At 41.9% G+C, this 25,397-nt stretch overlaps 1 protein-coding gene across 1 annotated transcript; it reads left to right on the top strand.

The window, feature by feature from the left end:
* Positions 1-236: 236 nt before the first annotated feature.
* Positions 237-21,932, top strand: WASHC3 (WASH complex subunit 3). The gene is made up of 7 exons (XM_082256951.1): positions 237-391; positions 8,418-8,516; positions 16,034-16,099; positions 16,227-16,352; positions 19,830-19,949; positions 21,056-21,120; positions 21,502-21,932. Exons 1-7 carry the CDS (start codon positions 341-343, stop codon positions 21,578-21,580), a joined length of 606 nt encoding a protein of 201 aa, XP_082113077.1. The 5' UTR covers positions 237-340; the 3' UTR covers positions 21,581-21,932.
* The last annotated feature ends 3,465 nt before the right edge of the window (positions 21,933-25,397 follow it).

Here is a 25,397-nt window from a genome sequence, read left to right on the forward strand (position 1 = left end):
CATATTTATATCAGAGGCAGTCACCGACAAAATGGCCGACTTCCCTTTTTCTGCAGACTTGACTTTACTACTATGTTTCCCTTCTTCCAGTATTTGGTGATTTTCTTAGGTCATCGTTAAAAATAAAGTAGAAAAAAAAGTAAACTGATATTCAGCGAAATTTAGCTACACCCATGTAGTGACGATATATTAGTAAGAACTGAGATTTCTGGAGCTGTATTTGTGAGAACGCCCACATCAAAGATGGCGTGTTCAGCTTCTGAAGCTTCTCATTGCTTTACATCACGAGAGCTGACATGTGACTGTAGTAGGAAGTGTTTGTTGAAGAGGAGCTGCAGAGATGGATGAAGATGGGCTTCCTATAGTTGGCTCAGGGATAGATCTCACTAAGGTGAGTCATTTTATAGCTGTGCTTTTCTACTTATTTTATATAATGTGTTCACTGAGATATCTGCACAGCCACAGGCATGCTGTACCTCACTAAATAGACATATATGAAGCTACTGCTCATTATTATCCTATAGTCCTACTTTAATGATTGCAGAGCTAAATTAATTTGTGTTCTTTATATTTATCCAGAGTAAAGCTTTAGGGCCAGCTCACACCAGAATTGCACAGGAACACCATTCACATTCCCGTTCGATCCCTTCACTTTCCTGTTCTGTGTGATTAGCAGCTTATTCGTTTGAATGGATCTGAAAATCACACTGGAATGGACTGACTTCGAAAAACGCGCTGCACCAAATCGCTTGGTACTGTCTGATCTAGTGCGTTTGGGATATGCGTTTGGCGTGCTGTTAACTATGTTTTGGCACCCACAGCAGACTGCAAAATTACTACTTTTTGGAATGTGGTGCTGGAAAGACGCAAGGAACGTTCCTTTCCCACACCGTGTTCTGGTGTACACCGGCCCCTAATGTTGGATATAAGCCTCATGCACACTGGGCATCCAAAAGCTCAATTTGCTTTTTTTTTTTTTTTTTTGCCTTTAAACGCTCCTGCGTGTTAGGCTACATGTACACTATATCCTACCTCGACTGCAGCCATGGGAAAATGCAAAATGTAGCTAAAACACTATGCGTTTTTCTGCGGCCGGTGGTCAAAACATTCCTATCCTGAACGCGGTTCTTCCATGTTTAGTAGACGGAGGTTTAGTCCTCCTGCATGCTGTTTATCCTGACAGGAGAAAATCAGCATTTTAAACTCCCCTAAACTGCATTTTTTTCAAATCAGTTTAGCAGAGTTTGGGCATTTATTTTATTGGCCAGAATTTTAATTTATTCGGGCCAATGAAATAAATGCTGAAGTGAAAAATGCGCCTAGCAGTTTGGTGCTTTTTTTTTTGTGGTCAGAATTCCCTCTCCTGAATTCAGTTTTAGGGCATGCAAAAAACATCCTCTAAACTCCCCTGCTGCTAAACCGCTTAAAAAACGTCCATGTGTACATGGACACATAGGATAACATTAGGGGAGTTCAAGGGCAGAAAAACAAACCGCCTAAACTCTCAGGCTACATTCACACCTGAGCGTAGCGTTTTTCGCGCGTTTTTTACCGCGATTTTAACGCGATTTTTGCGGCGATTTTTACCGCGATTTTTACCGCGATTTTTGTGCAGGCGTTTTTAGATTGAATAGAGATCAATGGAAAACGCCTGTAATCTGCCCAAAAAGAAGCTCATGTACTTTTTTGAGCGTTGGGCTCAAAATACAGCCTCAAAACGCTCAGATGTGAACAGGGGCCATTGAAATGAATAGGATTTGTCTTGTTGGGCGTTTTGAGAGCTGATCCTAGAGCAGAAAAACGCCCCAAAACGCCTACATGTGAATGGAGCCTCAGAGACGCACATGAGTTTAACAGTGGCAGTGTACGAAGCCTTAAAGCTGTTGTATCCTCACCGAAAAAAAAAACAAACCCTGCAGGACAAAGACATAATGAGCTAGCATGCATGTAATCTGCTTATATTGTGTCTGGGGTCCTCTCCTCCCTATTGCCCCTTTGCTGGATGCACTCCACGCCTCAGCCCCGGGTCAGGCCTTCTCCGGATCCGCTTCGGTCTCTCTTTTTTTTCCAGACTGGATTGTTTGGGTATTTTTTGACACTGCCTAAGGTAGTTGTCCATTTTAACATACTCTCCATTTGAGTTCATTCTTTATATTAGCATAATAATACAATCCATATTCTTAATTTTTTAGACATATATTCAAGCTCCTGATGAATGGACGGAGGTCCATGAAACGCGTTGAGCCTACAAATTACTCAAAATTTATGTTTTATAAAATTATGATATATGTTAAGATTGTTAGCACACGTCTTAGTTTATCCATTATATTCTTGAGTGATCCATTTTTTGGTCCTAGAAATATTGTATTGATTTTGGATGTATTGTGTACCATTGTATCTACTGTGTGCTTTATCTCTGTATACGCATATGTTACAGTGTTCTTGCATTATATTTATTTATTTAATAAAATACGTATATTTTACATGTCCAGTTGCACCTCAATCAAAGTCCCCATTTTCTTTTTTCTGCTCATTATGAAATACTTACCTTAAAACAAAGTCACCGACACGGTCACCAGATCACCGCTGAGGGAGCTGTCATGTTCCCTTGGCGTCTCTTCCTGGTTCGGTGGCTCTGGCGCTGTGAGTGGCCGGGGCCATGATGATGTCACTCCCGCTCGCATGCAAGGACCCGGCAAAGAGCTTCAGAGCGCATGCGCCGCTGGTTTCAGTGGCTGCATGCAGGGCTAATATCTCCTAAACCTTGTAGGTTTAGAAGATATTATACCTACAGGTAAGCCTTATTATTGGCTTATCTGTAGGTAAAAAGTAAAAAGCAACAATCCTTCCACTTTAACCTCATCTAAAAGCGGCAGCTCCTAAGCTCTGCTAAAAGCCTACGTGTACATCAGGGGTGCTCAACGTTTTGAAGGCCACTTACATGATTTGGAAACAGGTCCCAGGCCACAAAGAAATAGTTCAAAATTTAGATTTTTTTTATTTTGAATAGCATAATGAACATTTTCAGTTGCAGGTGGAAAATTAGAGAGTATCAGCTCCTGTATATGCCGACCCTCCTGTCCAAGTTTAATCGATTGCCGACCTGAATGTATACAGCAGCAAGGCGGCCCTGCCTGCGCAGGATCACTTAACCTAGTACGTGATCCTGCACTTCTGGGCCTGGGGCGTGCGCTGCAGGTACGGTGGACTGGATGTCTGCCAGCACCCGCCGATTCTTCGGTACACAGGCAGAACGGCCGGCTGCCTATGTAAACAAGGCAGATCACAGTTCTGTCACTACAGAAGGCATGGATTCTGTGTCTCTGCTAAGCAAATGCACCAATCCATGCCTTCTCCTAGTTCAAGCACCTTCCCCACAGTAGTAACTGGTCAGGCACACATTTGACCCTTTAATCACCCCTGATAACTGCTTCCCTGCCAGTGTCAGTATAGTGACAGTGCATATTTTTTAACACTGATCAATGTATTAGTGTCAGCTAGTGTCCCGAATGTCCGTGGCCGTCCCGCTATAAGTCACTGATCGCTGCCATTACTAATAAAAAAATAAAATATCCCATAGTTGTTAGACATTATAACATTTGCGCAAACCAATCAATCTACACTTACTGGGATTTTTTTTTACCAAAAATATGTAGCAGAATACATATTTGCCTAAATTGACCAAGAAATTCGATTTTTTTCAAAATCATTCTATTAGATATGTTTTATAGCAGAAAGTAAAAAAATAAAAAAAATATATATATATAATTTATTATTATTATTATTATTATTTTTTTTTTTTTTTTCAAAATTGTCGGTCTTTTTTTGTTTATAGCACTCAAAATAGAAACCACAGAGGTGTTTGAATACCACTAAAAGAAAGCTCTATTTGTGGGGAAAAAAAGGATTTAAATTTTGTTTAGGTTCAGCATTGCACGACCGCGCAATTGTCAGTTAAACTAACGCAGTCACATAACGCAAAAAATGGCCTGGTCACGAAAGGGGGTAAATCTTTTGGGGTCAAATGGTTTAAACAGAATATGACCAGGGCCTCCTGAAGCATGGGCGGGGTCCCCATTGTGACCCCTGACGCTACAACGGTGGTAAAGGGGTTAGGTAAAAACTACCTGCCCCCCCCAAACTGCAAATGTAAACAAGTCCTTACTGTCCTGAGCCCCCTGTATTAGGTTGCTTTCACACTGATGCACCTTCAGCTTTCCTGCGAATTAGCTGTGCTTTGCCATAGATTTCTATTATATCTTGTGGGTGTAGTTCACGTTTTAAAAGCACACCAAACTCCTGCATTCATTTTGAGATCAATGGCCACATTAGAGGGCTCTGAGGGCCACAGGTTGAGCACCCCTGGTGTACATGGACACATAGGCTTTTAAGAGGTGAGTTTGGAAGCCTTGGCAAAAAAATGCCAAAAGCTCCTAAACTCAAGTGTACGTGAAGCCTTAGCCTATGTGGCCATGTATACATAGGCATTTAGAGACCGGGAAAAAAAATCACTTGCGCATTCAGGTGAGGAGTATTCCAGCAGAAAAAAAAGTGGAAGGTGAATAAACTCATGTTATGCACCTAAGCACTAGGCGTGGCAAGTACTTGAGCATTCATTTCAATGACCAGAATAAATTAAAGAGGAAGTAAACCCTCCTCTACAACTTTTACCTATAGGTAAGCCTATGATAAGGCTTACCTATAGGTACTGTAAATATCTCCTAAACATGTACCGTTTAGGAGATATTTACCTTACATGCAGCCAGTGACGTCACTGGCGCATGCGCTCTGAAGGAACGGCCGCTCGTGACGTTCCTTCAGAGTCCCGTGCCGTGACTGTCGGCTCTCCCGCGCGTGCACGGGAGTGACGTCACCGCGGCTCTGGCCAATCAGATGGCCAGATGCCGCAATCCCGGAAGACGGGCGACTGGACATGTCGCCCGTCATAGAGGTGAGTGAGCGGCACGGCGGGGGCTCGTTCTAAGGTAAGTATTGCATAATGAGCTAGTATGCAATGCATACTAGCTCATTATGTCTTTCTCTTGCAGGGTGAAAAAAAGATGCGAGTTTACAACCTCTTTAATATACTGGCCAATGAAATGAATGAATGCCCAAACCCCTTCATAAGAAGCATCAGCTGATGTGAACCATGCCTCGCCACTCTCTGAAGACATACAATCAAGAGTTGTAGATCTGCATAAGGCTGAGGAGTGATACAACGCAATCTCAAAAGCGTTTAGGCATCCATCAGTTGGCAGGTAGACAAATTGTCTATAAATGGAGACCGTTTAGTACTGTGGCTACTGTTCCTAGAAGTGGGCTCCCAGCCAAGATGACTCCGAAGGCACAATGCAGAGTCCTCAGTGAGTCGAAGAAGAACCCATAAGTAACAGCTAAAAGCTTGAAGACCTAGTTACATAGGTTGAAAAAACAGTAATGAAAACCCAACCATACAGTCCCATACCTGCAGTTTATCCAGAGGAAGGTGTAAAAAACCCAGCAAAGCATGATCCAATTTGCTACAGCAGGGGAGGCAATCCAATTTTCCCTGGATCAACTTTACCTATAAATATTAGTGCCCACTTATAGTAAGTACACCCAGGAAAGAATCCAGGCCTTTTTTAAAGCAATCTAGTGAGCTAGCCAGAACCACCTCTGGAGGGAGTCTATTCTACATTTTCACAGCTCTTATGGTGAAGAAACCTTTCCGTATTTGGAGAATAAATCTGTTTTCCTCTAGACGTAAGAGTGAGTGTAAAGAGAGACATCACTGGAACTGGTACACATAACTGTCCATGAATCTACCATACGTAAGTCTTTGAACAAGCAGGATGTACATGGTAGAACAGAACACCATGGAGGAAACCGCTGCTCTCCAAAAAAAAAGCATTGCTGAGCGCCTTAAGTTTGACAGAGATCACCTTGGCAAACCGCAACGCTACTGGGAAAATGTTATGGCAACTGATGAAACAAAAGTTCAATTGTTCGGGAAGAATACTCAGCGATTTGTATGGTGCAAAAAAGGCACAGCTTACCAACATCAAATCATCATCCCAACGGTGAAGTATGGTGGAGGGAACATCATGATTAGGACTTGCTTCACTGCCTCCGGGCCTGGACTACTTGCCATCATCGAGGGGGGGAAATTAGTTTTAATTTACCCGATGTCCGCCGGGCACTCGCGATTGTCCGTTGCAGCGGGAGAAAGGCAGGTGGCTAATGTAAACAAAGCCGCCTGTCATTCTTCCCTGTGTAAGAATGGAGATCATACGGTTCTGCTATGTAGGACTGTTGATCTCTGTTCTTACACCTCAAGCCACATCCAATCACAGTTAGAAGCACGCCCCTAGGGACACACTTGACCCCTCCTTCTCAAATAAAGTTAACTCCTTCCCTGCCAGTGTCATTTTTACAGTAACAGTGCATATGTATAGCACTGATTACTGTAGTAATGTCACTGGTAACCCCAAAAGTGTCAAAAATGTCAGTCAAGGGTCCGATCTGTCCGCCGCAATGTCGCAGTCCTGCAAAAAAAATCGCAGATTGCCGCCATTACTCGTTAAACAAAAAAAAAACAACAAAAATGACATAAATCTTTCCCTTAGTAAACGCAATAACTTTTGCGCAAACCAATCAAGACGCTTTTTGCAATTTTTTTACCAAACATATATAGCATAAAACAAATTGGCCTAAAATGTTAAAAAATTTAGATTTTTACATTTTTTTTGGGGGGGGGGGGGGAATTTCATATAAAAAAAATGTGAAAAATATTGTTATTTTTGCAAAATGTACACTCTTTTTTTTTTTTTTTTTTTTTTTGTTTTTGTTTTTGTTTTTGTTTATAGCGCATGATCAAAAAATCGCACAGGTGATCAAATAAAACCAAAAGAAAGCTCTGTTTGTGGGGAAAAAAGGACGTCAAATTCGTTTAGGTACAGCGTCGCACGCCCGCGCAATTGTCCGTTAAAGTCACGCAGTGCCGAATTGCAAAATAGGCCCTGGTCAGGAAGGGGGTAAAATCTTCCGGGGCTTAAGTGGTTAAGCACATTGTGTTTGTCTATTGTTGTGACTTAGTTAAGGCTTGGATCACTTTTTATGGCAAATTACTGCAGAAACCCAGTTAATCCCAATGTAACCACATATCTGAAGATTTACTTGTGTACAGGGCAGTTTACGGTCCAGAGCTGCTCACCCCTCCCTGTACTGTAAAGAAAATCCTTGGATGTGTGGTTACCAATGTATGGTAACAACCTGTCACTGATTTGCACAGGCTGCTGTCCCAAACACTTGCCACTTCCAGACACATGTGAATTAGCCCTAAAAGTACATCTAAAGCCATGTTTTTTTTTTTTTTTTTTTTTTTTTTTTTACTGTAAGTTAGAGAAGGTCTCTCCAAAGTGAAATCTTCTCTTGGGCAGCTGTCATTGGAATAGGTTTCCTAATTTCCCCTCCCCTCATGTTCAAGTGACAACTGTGCAATTTTGGATCTCCAATGACTTTTGTGCCCCAGTGATAATGGTCACCAGAGAATATGAATTCCTCTGCCATGGGCACACTTAGCAAAAGAAACCTGACAAGTCTTCCACAGTCTATCCAAAAACATCTATTATCTCCCCGGCCTCGATGGATGAAGCTCCTGTGCATGGCAGTTCAGTGATTGCATGCTAAGGTGTGCTGATAACATACAATACACTGAGCTATGCGATCTCAGCTCCGTGTACGTTCTACCAAAGGCTGAGAATGAGCAGGCATGTTTGTTTTAATGCAGAAAAGACAAACCAGGAATAGCCTTCCCACTCATATTTTCTTCCTGTTTTTTCACTGCTATTTTCCTTCATACCAGCATTTTTATATTAAAAACATAATTATTTTAAGGCTGTACAGATTAGGGTAATAAAGACTTTTACTATAGAAGCTACATTTATTGCTACAGGCCCCCCTATCAGACTTAATACATGGAGAGATGTAGAACATATTTGCATCTGATACAGTCACTGGCAAAGTCGCCAATATGTTTCCCCTTGTTACAGTATTTTGTGCTTTATAAAACATAATTTTCTGAAGTCCTTATTTAACATGGAGCAAAACATTAAGTAAACTGTTTTAGCTAATGTAATTGTGCAATTTAAATACACCCGTGCAGTCTTGATTTATTGGTAAGGGCTGCATTTTCTGCAATGTTTTGTGACATAAGCCCACATCAAAGATGGTGCAGATGCACCGGTTCTTGAGGATCCATCCCGCATCCAAAAAAATCAAACCTAAAATGAAATTGGCCACACCACATTTTAATCCGCATAACTAAAAGTTTATTATGTAAAAAGACATAATAAACTTACCTGCTGATGGGTTTTAGCTGTTAATGGACTCCCTACTGTATATAGTTATATTTTAACTTTCCATGTCTTTCTGTGCAGGTCCCAGCCATCCAACAGAAGAGGACAGTTGCTTTTCTGAACCAGTTTGTGCTGCACACAGTTCAGTTCCTCAATCGCTTCTCAACTGTGTGTGAAGAGGTTTGTCATATCCCTACTCATTTAAAGTGACACTAAAGCTTTAGATTTTTTTTAAAATTAACAAACATGTTATACTTACCTGCTCTGTGCAATGGTTTTGCACAGAGCAGACCTGATCCTCTTCTTCTCGGGCCCTATGCTGCCACTCCTGGCTCCTTTTCTTTGCTTAGTGCCCCCAGAGCAAGCTGAGTGCCCCCCAGAGTGCTTGCTCTTATGACTCCTCTGTGTGTCAATAAGACATAGTGCATCTCGGCCCTCCCACCCACTTTCTCCTCACTGGCTGTGATTGACAGCAGTGGGAGCCAATGGGTCACACTGCTCTGTCTCCGCCAATGAGGAGAGGGAGAGTCGAGACCAGTGCTGGATCAGGCTTTAAGTAAGTATTAGGGGGGGGGGCATGGGAGGAGCAGCCTACTGAAGGTCTTTTACCTTCATGCATAGAATGCATGAAGGTAAAAAAAACCTTCAGCCTTTACAACGACTACGAATTACTACGTCTACAACAACGAGTAATGTGACCATTGGTGTCTTTTAATTCGCTCTTTAAGCTCTTGCCAGCCATGTAACACATATGTGCAGCAGCAAGAAGGGGGTTGGGCTTTAACACCCATATGTACACACTCCGAGCACACGGCATGAGCTGTCACAGACAGTCCCTGGCTTCTGATTGTCAGGAGCCAGTGGGATCATGTGATCACTGTGACAGCCAAGCACCGTAATCGTGATCAAGAAGTCTCTCACCCCCTGATGTAAAGACCCAGTTCAGAAGAGGGAGAGAAAGGGGTCAATTTGTTTTTTGTTCTTTTATTTATAAGGCTAGTGTGCTTTGTGTACAAGCACAATTACATTGTGTTTCAGCACATCACACTGTTTACATTTTGTTTTTAACTTTATTGAAATGTCACACAATGACACTTCATTAACATTTATTGGCCAATTAGGTCCAGTGACATGCCATTCGGCAAGTTGTGCTGCGGAAAAATGCAGTAGGTCTTTATTTTTCCACACCTCACATTATCATGACGTTGTGTTGTGAACAGGGCACATAGCAATTGTTTGCTTGATTCTTGTGCAGAAAAGTGCAGGTCACCACCTCTAGTGTAAAAGAGCCCAAGGCGGGGCTTTTACTTTGGAGCAGGTTTATACATTGGACACCATAAACCGCTTATATTGTTCATATTAGCCTACAATGTGCAAATAGGGGACAGACTAAGGGAGAGTTTATTTTTCTATTGTATTAAAGTTTGATACTAAAGTCTGTTTTTTTTTTTTTTGGTTTAAATTTAACAAACATGTTATACTTACCTGCTCTGTGAAGTGGTTTTGCACAGAGTAGCCCAGATCCTCCGCTTTGCTGGTGCTCCTGGCCCCTCCCTCCTGCCGAGTGCCCCCACAGCAAGCAGCTTGCTATAGGAGCACCCAAGCCGAGCTGCTGCTCTGTGTGCCCATTCAGACATGGAACCACAGCGCAGCCCTGCCCCCTCTCCTCCATTTTCTCACTGACTTTGACAGCAGCGGGAGCCAATGGTGCCCCAGTGCTGTCACAGCCAATGAGAAAGGAGAGTCCCAGACAGCCAAGACTCTCGTGCAACATCGCCGGATCGAGATAGGGATCAGGTAAGTACTATGGGGGCTGCTGCACACAGAAGGTATTTTTTATCTTAATACATAGAATACATTAGGAAAAAAAAAAACATCTAAATTAGAACCACTTTATTCACTTGAAGACCAGGCCTTTTTCTGACACTTCCCACAAATATGTAAAAATCTGTATTTTTTTGCTAAAAAATTACTTAAAACCCCCTAAACATGATACATTTTTTTTTTTTTTAAGCAGAGTCCCTAAATAATAAAATGGTGGGTGTTGCAGTTTTTGTTTTGTCACACTGTATATGTGTAGCGGTTTTTAAAACGCAATTTTTTTTTTGGAAAAAAAAAAAAACATTTTAATGCACTACAACGTGTCGTATAGTGGCTGGCAGGAGACACCACAGCGTGTTCCTGGGGCCTCAAGCATCTGACACACCTGAAAGGGGAAGATTCTTGCTCAGGTCATAACCCTTGATGAAAGCGAAGTGAGGATTCATCATTCTGGATTCCAATCCTCAAAGGATGTGCTGGAACTGGAAAGAGTCCAAAGAAGGGCAACTAAACTAATTAGGGGATTCGAGGACCTTAGTTATGAGGAGCGATTTACAAGCGCTTAATTTATTCTCCTTGGAGAGGAGACACCTGAGAGAGGACATGATGGCGATCTAAAAATACATCAATGGCGATCCTAGCATAGGTAGAAAACTATTTAGTCCCAAAGAGTGCAAGAAGACACGTGAGATTAGAGGAGAGGCGGTTTAACCTTATGCTGCGTAAGGGGTTCTTCACTGTAAGTGAGAATGTGGAACTCTCTTCCACAAATGGTGGTAGCTGCAGGGAGTATGGCTACTTTTAAAAGACTTTTGGATGTGCATCTCACAGATCATAACATTCAGGGTTATGGGAAATGAGCAAGCCGCAAGCCTCTGACACACACACACACACACACACACACACACACACACACACCTATACAGGTTGAACTGGATGGACTGATGTCTTTATTCAACCTCATCTACTATGTATTTATATCATCTGCCAGAGGTTAGTATTAGGCTCCATTCACACCTGGGCATTTTGGGATCATGGCAGAATCACTGCGATTCTGTCCATGATCTCAAAACGCACTGCAACGTAGGGGTATGCCTATACATCTAAAACAATCTGCAAGTAAATATGAAGGACGATATAACTAATGGGGCTAGGGAGAAGGTGGAATCCCTGTGGGTAGAAGTATGGGAAATGTTGTTATAATGGGGGACTTCAATTATCCGGATATAGACTGGGCAGAAGGAACCACGCATTCATCTAAGGCTCACCATTTCCTAAATGTTTTGCAGGACAATTTCATGGGTCAGATGATGAACGCACCAACGAGAAACAATGCATTACTAGACATTCTGATTACTAACAATACAGACCTGATTGTGGATGTAGAAATACTGGGAAACTTCAGAAAATGTGACCATAGGTCAATTCGTTTCAGTATCAATCATAGAAATAGGAAATACAAGGACACTGAATTTCAAAAGAGCCAATTTCCCTAAACTGTGCTCCTTGCTAGACAATATTAAATGGGGAAAAAATCCTAGGAACAAAAAACACGGAGGAAAAATGGGAGTGCTTTAAGAACATACTAAATAAAGGTATTGGCCAGTGCATTACATCGGGGAATACGTTTAAAAGAGCTAAAATTAAGCATTGGTGGCTGAACTTCAACGTAAAAATGCATATAAAAACTAAAGAGAAGGCCTTCAGAAAATACAAGGCTGAGGGGTCATCAGCAGCATTACAAAGAATGCAAGAAGAAATATAGGAGGGAAATTAGGGTGGCTAAAATAGAACACAGAAGCAGAAGAGAGTAAAACAAATCCCAAGAAATTCTTTAAGTAAATAAATAGTAAGAAAGTTGCAAAATCAATAAAAAAGAATTTTTCAAAAAAAAAAAAAAAAATAGTAAGAAAGTGAGGCCAGAACACATTGGCCTCATAAAGGACGACAAAGGGAATCTGGCTACAAAGAACAGAGAGAATGTGAAGGTGCTAAATAAATTCTCCTCAGTCTGCACAAAGGAATTGGGGGGTTACATTAACCCAGCTTGTAACGTCAAAGTTAATAACATGTCACAGGAAGCACCCTCATGGTTAACATAAGACAGACTCAGACTGACGGGAGTGGTACCAGCTGATTGGAAAAAAAGCCAATGGGGTACCAATATTTAAAAAGGGCTGTGATATATCCCAGGGAACTACAGGCCGGTTAGCCTAACATCAATAGTCTGTAAGATTTTGGAGGGGATGATGAGGGACTATAAACAAGACTAGTAATTAAAATGGTATCATTAGTAGAAATCAGCATGGATGGATTAATGAAAAATCGCTCATGCCAGACCAATCTATTAACCTTCTATGAAGAAGTGAGCTTCCATTTAGATAAAGGAATGTGATGTGGATGTGGTGTATCTCGATTTTGCAAAGGCATTTGATACAGTTCCCCCACAAATGTTTACTGTACAAACTAGGCTACGTAGGTATGGACCATAGAGTGAGTACCTAGATTAAAAGCTGGCTTCAGGGGAGAGTCCAGAGGGTGGTGATAAATGGGGAGTACTTGGAATGATCTGGTGTGGAAAGTGGGGTCCCCCAAGGATCGGTTCTGGGATCAATCCTATTTAATTTGTTCATAAATGACCTAGCGGATGGGATAAACAGCTCAATCTCCGTATTTGCGATACTAAATTAAGCAGGGCAATAATTTCTATGCAGGAAGTGGTAATCTTACAGGACGACCTGAACAAAATAATGGGATGGGCATCTACAAGGAAAATGAGGTTTAATGTTGAAAAATGTAAGGTAATGCATTTGGGTGCAAGAAATACGAGCACAAGTTACTCACTAGGGGGAGAGCCTTTAGGCAAAGATGGAAAAGAACCTAGGGGTCCTAGTAGACGACAAGCTCCCCAATGGCATGCAATGTCAAGCTGCTGCAAGCAAAGCCAGCAGAATATTGGCATGTATTAAAAAGGGGATTCACTCCAGAGATAAAACAATAATTCTTCCACTCTGCAAGACTCTGGTCCAGCCACATCTGGAGTATGCAGTCCAGTTCTGGGCACCGGTCCTCAGGAAGGATGTGCTGGAACTGGAGAGAGTCCAGAGAAGGGCAACAAAAATAATAAAGGGACTGGAGGATCTCTGCTATGAGGAAAGACAAGCATTGAACTTCTTTCTGGAGAAGAGGCGCTTGAGAGGGGATATGATATCAATGTACAAATACCGTACTGGCGACCCTAGCATGGGAAAAAAATATTCAGTGGAAGGGAATACAAAAGAACTCGTGGCCATTTGCTAAAATTAGAAGAGAAGCGGTTTTATCTTAAACTGCGTAAAGGGTTCTATGCCGTCCAGAGCAGTAAGGATGTGGAACTCTCTTCCACAAGCAGTGGTATCAGCGAGGAGCATCGATAGTTTCAAAAAACTATTAGATGGACACCTTAACAGCCACAACATACAGGGGTATTCAAGGTACTGTTGACATAAACACTTATACACACACTCATCATAGGTTGAACTGGATGGACTGTTGTCTTTTTTTCAGCCTCAATAACTATGTAACTATGTACAATTGCAAAACTCAGGTTCAGTTGCCATTATTTTCAATGGCACTTAAAACACGTTGCAGTTTTTCTTGGATTGTTGCACGGCAGTCCTGGCTAATTGCATCGTATGAAGCTTGGGGTAATAAAAAAGCCCTGTTTGTAGCGTGAAATGCGCTTACCTGTTAGTCCTCTGCTGTACCTGTACCATTCGGTCTTAACTCTTCAATAAAAGAGGATCGTTGGTGTGCAGCCATCTGTTTTTTTTCTTTTTTCAAATGTGCAGCAATGCAACTGGGCTGGCACTCAACTGGAGAATGGGGATAAGGATGGGAACCCACCTGGAGCAGTGATAATTTATCGCATGAAGCTTGCTGCCCAAAAGAAGCTCCTCCTTTTTGGGCGACAAGCTTCACGTGATGCGATTTGCCACTCGATAAATTGAAAATAATTGCAACTGATTCTGCATTTTGTGATTGTAGTGTTTTCAGTTCCTGAGCAGATATGCAGTGATGCTGCTGCGATCCCAAAACGCTCAGATGTGAAGGGAGCCTCAAGAATCACCTTTCCTAGGCAACATTTTTTTTTTTTTTTTTTTTTCAAGTAAAAGAGTCGCTTGTAACCAGAACTTGTGATTAACACTTCTGATTTTTAAAGTACTGTATAGAAGACATTGTATCAGCAGCCAGAAAAATGGCAATTTCAAATGGGGAGGTTAGCAGTTGTGTGCATTCTGGTTCCTGTCAAATTACATTGTAACACATGGAACATTGGAGAGAAAAAAATATCCATTCTCGGTCTGTCTTTTCTAGTTTTGTGCAGCAACTTACAAAAAAACAACTAGAAATGTTTTTAAGTGAGAAGAAATAAAAACGAAAGAAATTACTTTCGTCTTTTATATCTGCTTTATGACTGAATGAAGATGTTCATGCACACATAGCCCTAGGCTAAAATGTCGCTGTCCCCCCCTACATTCATAGGCATCTTATATTGTGCTTGTTATTGTATGATTTATGTTCTTTATTCCTACCAAGAGGCACCTGTTTCTGTAGTAATGTTTGAAATGTGCCATGCATGACTGTCAAAGAGAGATTTTGTGTATATTGAAGTGGAAGTGTAGGTGGGATCAACAAACAAAATTGTTATCCAAAATAATATATACACATAAACAATGTACAGTGATGGTCTGGAAATAAATCAAAAAATGTGAGTCACAATGATTATAGATCAACAAGTGCAAATCAAACAAAAACAATCAAGTGATACACCAGTGTCCATCAAACAAAAAATGTCCAAAGGGGAAGTGAAAACACTCCCAATAAAGGATGAAGTCCAAATATGTGCTGTGGTCACACAATAACTGGAAATGGTGTATAAGCCTCGTGAAAAATAGGTACAGCGTCCCTCCACCAGCTTAACTCCTTACCAGAGATTGAGAATGTAAGGCCTTTGGCCTACAGATGTGAGCACATGGCTTCTGCCGCCATGTTTGTTTGAGGCCATTTAACATCTGAGGTCGCATCAGCCATCCACTATACACCGTATTTAAGCAGGATAGGATTTCAGGATCGCTTAAGGCTCATCTTTGGGTCCACTCTGGTTATGAGACACCTGAGGTCGCATCAGCCATCCATCTCACAGTGATTTCATGCATGACAGAATTCAGGACCACTCAAGGCTTGTTTTAAGGTCTCTCTGGTAAGAGTTTGAACATCTCTTGTGTGCCTATCACCAGCCTGGGTGGTTTGGAGTCTGCATGGTCTTTTGGAGCAGGGATATCCTTATATGCCCTTACATTCTCAATCTCTGGTAAGGAGTTAAGCTGGTGGAGGGACGCTGTACCTATTTTTCACGAGGCTTATACACCATTTCCAGTTATTGTGTGACCACAGCACTTATTTGGACTTCATCCTTTATTGGGAGTGTTTTCACTTCCCCTTTGGACATTTTTTGTTTGATGGACACTGGTGTATCACTTGATTGTTTTTGTTTGATTTGCACTTGTTGATCTATAATCATTGTGACCCACATTTTTTGATTTAGTTCCAGACCATCACTGTACATTGTTTATGTGTATATATTATTTTGGATAACAATTTTGTTTGTTGATCCCACCTACACTTCCACTTCAGTTGCATTATATGTAATTTGGGTTAGCGCACCTGATTTCCTTTTACACATTTCATCTAATTCACTCTAAGGTAGCAGCACACCCTATTTTTTGAATCAGCGCACTTTCCTTTACACATTGTCTTTGTGTATATTGTCTATCCATATTGGTCATATATTTTTATGATTGTATAACATTTTTCTCTTTTCCTAATTGCATCAGAAACTATCAGGCCTTTCACTGCGTATTCAACAGATTGAAACAACTCTCAATATTTTAGAAGCAAAGGTTTGTTGAACTATTTTTCAATTCAAAATTCTGCATGTTAAGGCATAAGTCAAACTATTGGTCTGACTATCTCTAGTTGCTAAAGGTTTTTTTTTTTTTTTTTTTTTTTTTCTTTTTTCTTCCCCAGCTTTCTTCCATCCCTGGCTTAGAAGATGTAAAAGCTGAAACAAAACTTCTGCCCGACAATCTTACCAATGGACATGTGCCATCACAAGCCAATACAGAACCCCTTGCAATTTCACCCCAGTCAGATGTAAGTAGATACCAACAGTGCATTTATCTGTTTTTTTATTTTGTTTGTTACAGTGTAGGCTTCCCAACAGGCTCATTAGTGCATCACTGTCCATCGTACGTGGAAGTCGTACATTGCGTGGTGTGAGTCCCTTGGGTTTCACCCTCGCTCTTTCTCTGTGGCTCGTTTCTTGACCTTCCTTCAACCGGGGGCTGAGGAAAAACTGGCCTTGAGTACTATCAAGGGTCAGGTGTTGGCCTTAGCGGTCTTCTTTCAATGGCCCTTGGCCACATACTCCTTGGTGCGTACTTTTCTTCAGGGAGTTAGGCATTTGACCCCTCCAGTGCAGTCCCCATTTCCGCCTTGGGACCTCAATTTGGTGTGTTCAGTCCTCCAAAGGCCTCCTTTTTGAGAATCTTTGGGCGATTTCCCAGCTTACGCTGTCCCAGAAGGTGGCCTTCTTGGTGACTATCACGTCTGCGCACAGGGTGTCAGAATTGGCGGCGTTATCCTATTGTTCACCTTACTCAGTGGTTTACAGAGATAAGGTGGTTCTTTGTCCCTGTCTGTTGTTCCTTCCAAAGGTTGTCTCTGATTTTCCTTTGAATGAAGACATTGCGTTTCCTTCCCTGTGTCCCAGGCCAAAACATCTGAAGGAAATTGCCTTGTATGCCTTGGATGTGGTCCAGGCAATTAGGGTGTACCTGGCAGCTACGTAGTCTTTTAGGAAGTCAGACTCACTATTTGTGCTCAAAGATGGGCCTCGGAAAGGGTTGTCCGCTTCTTCTGTGACCATTTCTAGATGGATCAGACAGACGGTGATCCAGGCCTATTCCATCAGGCGTCAAGTTCCTCCTTTCTCTGTCAAGGCACACTCTACTCGGGCGCTCAGTGCCTTCTTGGCCTTCCGTCATCGGGTGTCAGTGACACAGATTTTCAAGGCGGCCACCTGGTCGTCGGTGCACACTTTCACAAAGTTCAATAAAATGGATGTGTTGGCATCTTCAAATGGTTGCTTTGGCCGCAAGGTTTTGCAGGTTGCTGTTTTAGAGAACCTGGTCCTCCTTTGAGGGTGTATTGTTTTTTTTTTTGTTTTTTTTAGGTGCGCACCAGTTGTTTTAGTTGAGCTCTTGTTTACCTGGTTGGTTATAGTTAGCCTTGGGAATTGTATTTTTTGCTGTTCCCACCCCTCATGTTTAACACTGCTTTGGGATGTCCCAATGGTTAAGAAGATCAGGAGCTGTGTCCGTCAATGAACGAAAGAGAAAATGGAATTTTTGACTTACCGTAAAATCCATTTCTCTGATGTTCATTGACGGACACAGCACCCACCCTTCTGTGGAGTTGTAATTCTTCTGACAATGCTTGTAACAAAACTGAGTAGCAGAGAGAGGGAGTATACCCCCTGAGACTGCCTATAGGCGTAGCCAGACTTTTTTTTCCACCTAGTGTCCTACTCCTGTAGGGGGCAATATAACCCAATGGTTAAGAAGATCAGGAGCGGTGTCCGTCAATGAACATCAGAGAAATTGATTTTACGGTAAGTCAAAAATCAAATTTTTTTTTTCTTCCCTTATTAAACTAATAAACGTGGTATACTTACCTGTTCTGTGCAGTGGTATTGCACAGAGCAGCCTAAAACATCCTTTTCTGGGGTTCCTTTGCTGGCGCTCTTGGCTCCTCCTCTTCTATGTGCCAACTGCTTCCTGTGGTGGCATGCCTGAGCTGGGCTGCGTGCATTCATTGAAACCTACTGTGTGGCGCAGCCCCCTCCCCTTTGGTTCCCTCTTCACAGGAATTGTATGATAGCACCGGGAGCCAATTGCTCCTGCTGGCATCCATGACCTTGTGGGGAGAGAAAAAGAGACCAGTGCTGCTGCAGATGGGCACAGTGCTGGATTGAGATTGAACTAGAGGAAGTATAAAGGGATGTGAGAGGGCTATATAACTAGTGGGACAATTTTTTACCTAATGCAGGGAATTCTCAAATCATTTAGTAAGTTGGCCTCATTACATTCCTTCTCAGCATTCTTCAACTGTCACTTCCAGACATCAAAAGATATCATGCCCATTTTCGCAGTGGTAAAACATTGAACATGTAAATTAACCTATGGCCCACTAGCTTGACTGCTTCTCATTTTTATGGACTATATATAAATACAGATCATATATATTTAGGAGTATCATATACACAGTATCTGTTAAGTTTATAATGCTGCATGTCTATGTAAAGTCGCAGAGAAGAGAATACTGTTAGACCAGGGGTGTCAAACTCAATTTCATCACGGTCTGCATCAGCATTAGGGTTGCTGGTTATATCTGTAAGACTATATAAATGTATCGGGTCTTTTTTTTCCCCCACCAGGGGTGTGCCATGTACGGAGTGCAGGGTTCAGGGGTGTGCCATGTACGGAGTGCAGGGTTCAGGGGTGTGCCATGTACGGAGTGCAGGGTTCAGGGGTGAGCCATGTACGGAGTGCAGGGTTCAGGGGTGAGCCATGTACGGAGTGCAGGGTTCAGGGGTGAGCCATGTACGGAGTGCAGGGTTCAGGGGTGTGCCATGTACGGCGTGCAGGGTTCAGGGGTTCGCCGTGAACGGAGCGCAGTGGTGCGTTAACTACAGAGTGCAGGGTTCAAGAGTGCTCTATGCACAACTCCCTCCACAGCCCTCATCTCCCCTCCCCCCAAAGCTTCCTTGCATCTCACCAAAAAACCTGACCCAGCTCCTAGTACCTCCCTGCAGTATAGGTGGCTCTCTCTCTCGCTCGCTCTCTCGCTCTCGCTCTCGCGGAGATCATTGGTCAGCATCTATGCACCTGGGCACAGATGGGAGTCACAGTGCAGCCTACCACATGATGTCCAATCCCACGTACTTGCATCTCATTTGTCCCTGCCGTTAGTGCAGGGCAGGCAGGGATCTGTGAGAGCAATTGGGTCAATAGTATTGATAGCCTCCTGGTGACCGTTGTCAAGAGTTTAATGGGTTTCTGCAGATTGGAAATGGTTCTGAGATTCTCTGTCCTCCTCATTTTATACAGACAAGCTGAGCAGATGTCCTCCAGATAACCTGGCACCATACCGTTATGTCTTATAGGCAGAAAATAGAGGATCAGACATGGCACTGAATCATGGCTGTGGACGTTTTTAAGCTCTTTTGAGCATTGGATTGTGTATACATGACCCACTTTGCTGAGCGGATTGTTACTGAGCAAGTTACATTTGGTGTAGGCAGCCCTATTACAGACTGATAATACTGTCTGTATGTATGAAATATATGCATCTATATTAAAGCAGCATTGTCAGCATTTTGTGCTATGTTGGGATTGACTTGTGAGTTTAACAAGCAATTACTAGGTTAGATACGTTCATTGAGATTTTTCTTTGTTTTGTGTGGTGAAATAGGAACAGTTTTTTGGCGTACACAACAAAATGCTTGCTGGCTTTACACATAACAGAACACAAATTTTTATCTACTCAGATTTTTACTGTTATTGGCAGGTGGTGCAGCAGAATTCCATAAATGATAACATATCACAGAAGGAAGAAGTACACACAAACAGTATTGCAACCGTGGCTAAAGATCCTAGATATGCCAGATATCTGAAGATGGTCCAAGTGGTAAGTAAAACATTCCGATCGTGGGTATACACTTATAAAGCAGTATTTCAAGGAGAACTGCAGCAAATGTAACCATAGTAATTGCTAAGAAAGCTAGGAGCTGGAGGTGCTGACGTTTTTCCACAGACTTCAGATGACTGCCTCTATGCAAAAAGCTAATTACAGTTTAAATGCACATGCCTGAACTATCCTTTATGCCAAAAAAACTTTTTAATCATGTCCAGTCACTTTGGTGCTTCAGGAACCACATACAGCAAACTCGGGAGGATGATGTTCCTATCAGTTGGGGCCAATTCACCTTTAGGCATTTTTGCTAATGAACATTATAGAGTGCGTTAAAATGCTTTGCGTTAAAACAAGCCTGTTTAGAATGAATGGATCGATGATGCACCGCAGCTTTCAAAATAATGTACATGATCTTTTTATTAATGCAATGCACAGTTTGTGGTGGGCTTTACTGTACTATGCATTGGGGCGCTATTTACAATCAATGGCACCGCGCATACTGTAGATCATGCATTGTGGTAACACACATTTTAGCGTGTATTGCTACAACACACAAATGGAAATGGGACATTAGGGTTAAAAACTGAACTCCAGAAAACCTAAAAACTCTCCTGCCCCATTGCAAGCATTAACTGATCATTTCTGTCTAGGGTACATGGAAAAGCAGATTTACATACCTGATCCTCCAATCCTGTAGGCGTCTAAAGTCCTGTGATGTCATCAAGATCGATACAGATTCCAAAGCTTTGAACTGGAACTGGGACACACAGTCCACCCCTAGTGCATGAGGGAGCGCCTATATGCCCCCTAGACTAAATAAGCAGGTAACCCTTGCAGTGCAGGCATAGCCCCACTGCAAGGCAGAATTTTTAGGTTTACTGCAGTTAAGCTTTTAAAGTAGACTTTTGGGGGTTGTTGTCTGTTGTCTATACTAAACAATCAATTTGCATTTAATAAAAAGATGATGGGCAGTAACTATTTTCAGCATAAGTGGCATAACAAATGCTTTGGTTTCCTTCAGTTCTCCTTTGCATTAGACTCCTGATCTATACACTGTACACCTACTGTAATTCTATTAAATATTACCTTTTCTGTTATAGGGGGTACCTGTAATGGCCATCAGAAACAAAATGATTTCAGAAGGACTTAATCCAGATCTTTTAGAGTAAGTTATGTTTAAATCCCAAAGGTAGAACTTGGCCGAGTGTGTGTGTGTGTGTGTGTGTGTGTGTATGTGTGTGTGTATGTGTGTGTGTATATATATATATAAATGTAAGTATAGGGAAAAAAATGCTAGTAAATAGTATCGTGTTATATTAAATGTAGTCCATGAGCACAAGGCAGTGGGAATGTGGGAGGATCCTATTGGGGTGTGTGTTGCTGTGGATAAGATTTGTTTCTTTTTACTTTGGCTTTTATTCTCCCTGCTTGGTGAACTGGAAAACAATATGTCATCAATAATGTTTTGTGAAATTCAGGTGGGTGTTTGTGGATTTTTTCCTGAAAGGGTACTTGTGACTAATTTTTTTTTTTTCTACTTCCCTAGGACTCCCAATGCCCCAGTTCCTGATGGAGAACTTAAAGAAGACGACAGCTCTGACAGTGAATCTTCCTTTAGTGACTAAGGATGCTAAAGCTTTTGGACTATATGAGCTTCTGTATGAGCCCTGTTTGGCCACGCCAGTGATATTCACTACAGTGTGAAGGCATCTTTGGTAAATTGTAGCTCCTAGATCTCCAGCAAGGGAATGTTTACCAGATACTGAATAATCCCCATGAACTGTAGGAAACAAGCTAGTGATTGCACCCATGATGGAAATATTGTTTGTAGGAGGATTGACTGTTGAAATCTACAAAGGTTTACAACTATTTTCTCAGAAGTATTTCTTAAAGACATAATATTGTCATAGAGTAGCAGTTTCCAAGCACAAGTGTTTGAAAATGCATTGAGGGAGGAAAACCCTGATATATATTCAGCAAACTTATAGGAGCTGTTTGGTGTAACCTGGTTCGGGAAAGGGCAGTTATTTTCTTTCAAATGTGTCAATATATAAAATATCTGATAATACTCTTTTTGAATATAGCTGAAAATGTTAGTTTAACAATGAATCAAAGTTCAACCAGTTGTATAACACATTTGGTCTCTGATGGATAATAATCCATTTACCATCATCAATTTAATATTTTATTTAATAAAAATTATGATTGAAGACTTGTGTTTGGGAGACCTGACGCCAAGATGTGAAGAACAAAAAATAAATACACCACTCCTGGAACCTTCACATCTTAATACAAGTTAGCAATGACCTACTGTATATTTCATTGTATATTTGTGCATTCACAACTTTCTTTTAAAGGGCACTTATTAAAAAATTACACTTTTATGTGAATCCATAGGGCACATGTCAATATTATCAAAAAAACGTTATATTTTTTGGGGGGGGGACAAAGTATCTTTTCCTTTATCGTGAATACAATTTGATGTTCTGTGCTCCTTCATGTCACTTACAATCCTGGCAATGATGACAAGGTCTCTGGCTACTAGGTGCATTGTTGATATTTGTATTCATTGGAGGTGACAAAGTGTACAGTTTTCAATAAGATAGAAATAATCATTGATTTAAGAGGATTGGCGGGAAGCATTATGTGATGAGTATATATTAGGGATCGACCGATTATCGGCAAGGCCGATATATCGGGGCCCGGTATGCACTTTCCTCGATATATCGGAATCGGCCCCTGAGGTTACCGATATTGACGATATTTCAGGAAAGTGCATGTACCGGAGTGATACCTGCAGCTAGAGGCATCACCCCGGTACCGGTGTCCATAGCCGACAGTCGGCTGTCTTGTATTGATCCCTCCACAAGCGTACCTGCCAAAAAAAAAAAAATAAACATTTTTTTTTTTAATGTACGAAAATATCGGCCGATACCGATATGCGATGACCAAAATATCTGTATCGCCAATAAAAAAATTATATCGGTCGATCACTAGTATATATATATATATATATAGTAGGTGAGGTTGAATAAAGACAATAGTCCATCCAGTTCAACCTGTGTAGGTGTGTGTGGCTGTAATCATCTCGCATACCCCTGAATGTTCTGATCCTTGAGATGTACGTCTAGAAGTCTTTTGAAAGCCACCATATTACCTGCAGAAACCATCTCTTGTGGTAGAGAATTCCACAATCTTGTAGCCCTAACAGTAAAGAACCCCCCACGTTGCCTGAGGTTAAAACGCTTCTCCTCTAATCGCATTGTATGCCCCCGAGTCCTCATGCAATCCCTGCGACTGAACAGCTTTTCTTCTAAGCCTAGATCCCCATTGAGATATTTAAAAATTGCTATCATGTCCCCCCTCAGGCGTCTCTTCTCCAGGGAGAATAAATCAAGCGATTGCAGACGCTCCTCATAATCAAGGTCCTCCAATCCCCTAATTAGTTTAGTTGCCCTTCTCTGGACCCTCTCCAGCTCCAACACATCCCTCCTGAGGACTGGTGACCAGAACTGGACAGCATACTCCAGATGCGGTCGGACCAGAGTTTTATAAAGTGGAAGGATTATAGTCTTATCTCTGGAATACATCCCTTTCTTTATGCATGCTAATATTCTGCTGGCTTTGGCAGCTGCCGCTTGACATTGCATGCTGTTGCCTAGTCTATCATCCACCAATACTCCCAGATCCTTCTCCATTTTTGATTCTCCCAGGGGTTCCCCTCCTAACGTGTATTGTGCTTTTATGTTGCTAGTCCCCAAGTGCAAAACCTTACACTTCTCCACGTTAAACCTCATTTGCCAAGTCATTGCCCACTCCGTTATTTTGTCCAGGTCATTCTGTAGGATATCTGCTTCATGCTGTGCTGTTATTGCCCTGCCTAATTTTGTGTCATCTGCAAAAACTGATATTGAACTACAGATCCCGTCCTCAATGCTGTTTATGAATAAATTGAACAAGGTTGGTCCTAGGACTGAGCCTTGGGGGACCCCGCTTACTACCTCAGACCAGTCTGAGTGTGCGCTGTTTATTACCACCCTTTGGACACGCCCTTTTAGCCAGTTCCGTATCCAAGAGTAAACCCTGCCGTCTATACCTGCAGACCTTATTTTATAAATTAAGCGCTTATGGGGAACTGTATCGAACGCCTTAGCGAAATCCAAGTACACCACATCCACTGGTCTGCCCCTATCTAGCTCACAGCTCACCTCCTCGTAGAATGTTAAGAGATTGGTTTGACAAGAACGCCCATTTGTAAACCCGTGCTGGTTACTACTAATGATGCTGTTGTCCTTAGCAAACTCTACGATATAGTCCCTTATCATCCCCTCCAGAAGTTTACATACTACTGATGTCAGACTGACAGGCCTATAATTTCCCGGGATATGCCTCTGACCCTTTTTGAATATCGGAATCACGTTAGCTTTCCTCCACTCCCCTGGTACATCTCCTGTCCTAATACTGTCCGCAAAGATCAGGAACAGTGGTCTGGATATAACCTTACTGAGTTCCTTGAGTACTCTCGGATGTACGCCATCCGGGCCTGGTGATTTGTTTGTGTTAAGTTTATCCAGCCTTTCCCTGATTTCACCCTCTGTTAGCCATAGTGGCAAGTCCTGTGTATTACTACTAACCATACAGTCATGGTCAGTGTACCCCTCCTTTTCCTGTGTAAAGACTGACGAGAAAAAAGCATTCAGCATGGTTGCTTTTTCAGTGTCTTCTGTAACCATCCTCCCATCATCGTTAATTATGTGTGCAATATGCTCTGCCCTAGTTTTTTTGCTGTTGATATACTTAAAGAATTTCTTTGGGTTTTTTTTACTATCCTCCGCTATTTGTCTCTCAAAGTCTATTTTAGCCTTCTTGATTTCGTGTTTACACTTCTTATTTGTCTCCTTGTATTGGTCGAAAGCCAATACTGTGCCTTCTGATTTATATTTCCTGAAGGCCAATTTTTTTTCCCCTAATAAGATTTTTAACGCTATTGTTTAGCCAGCCAGGTTTGGCTTTGTCTCTTCTAAATTTATTTCCCATAGGAATGCAATGCAAGATGCCTTTGCTTAATGTATTCCTAAAGCATTCCCATTTTTCCTCTGTGGTCAGTGATCCCAGGGTTTGGTCCCAGTTTACCCTTTCCATCAATGAGTACAATTTTGGAAAGTCTGCCCTTGTGAAGTTTAGGGTTCTTATGTTCCCCACTTGCCTTGCTATATTGTTATTTACACTAAATGTGATCATCCTGTGATCGCTAGAGCCCAGGTTGTCCTGGACCCCTACCTCCGAGATTAGGTCTGAGTCATTAGTGATCAATAGATCCAGGATTGCGTTTTCTCTAGTAGGAGAGTCCACCAGCTGTGACATGTAATTATCCTGTAAGGTTTCCGTGAATAGCCGGGCCTTCTGTGAGTGTGTAGTCCCCTCTTCCCAGTCAATTTCGGG

Source organism: Pelophylax lessonae (genome assembly GCF_965119305.1).
Source record: "Pelophylax lessonae genome assembly, chromosome: 4".
Taxonomy (NCBI): domain Eukaryota; kingdom Metazoa; phylum Chordata; class Amphibia; order Anura; family Ranidae; genus Pelophylax; species Pelophylax lessonae.

Bases quoted from the DNA above. Each gene is read 5' to 3' on its own strand.
- WASHC3 (XM_082256951.1), top strand. From the start codon at position 341: ATGGATGAAGATGGGCTTCCTATAGTTGGCTCAGGGATAGATCTCACT. The intron at 392-8,417 runs GTGAGTCATTTT...CTTTCTGTGCAG, and splicing joins CAGGGATAGATCTCACTAAG to GTCCCAGCCATCCAACAGAA. The intron at 8,517-16,033 runs GTTTGTCATATC...TAATTGCATCAG, and splicing joins TCTCAACTGTGTGTGAAGAG to AAACTATCAGGCCTTTCACT.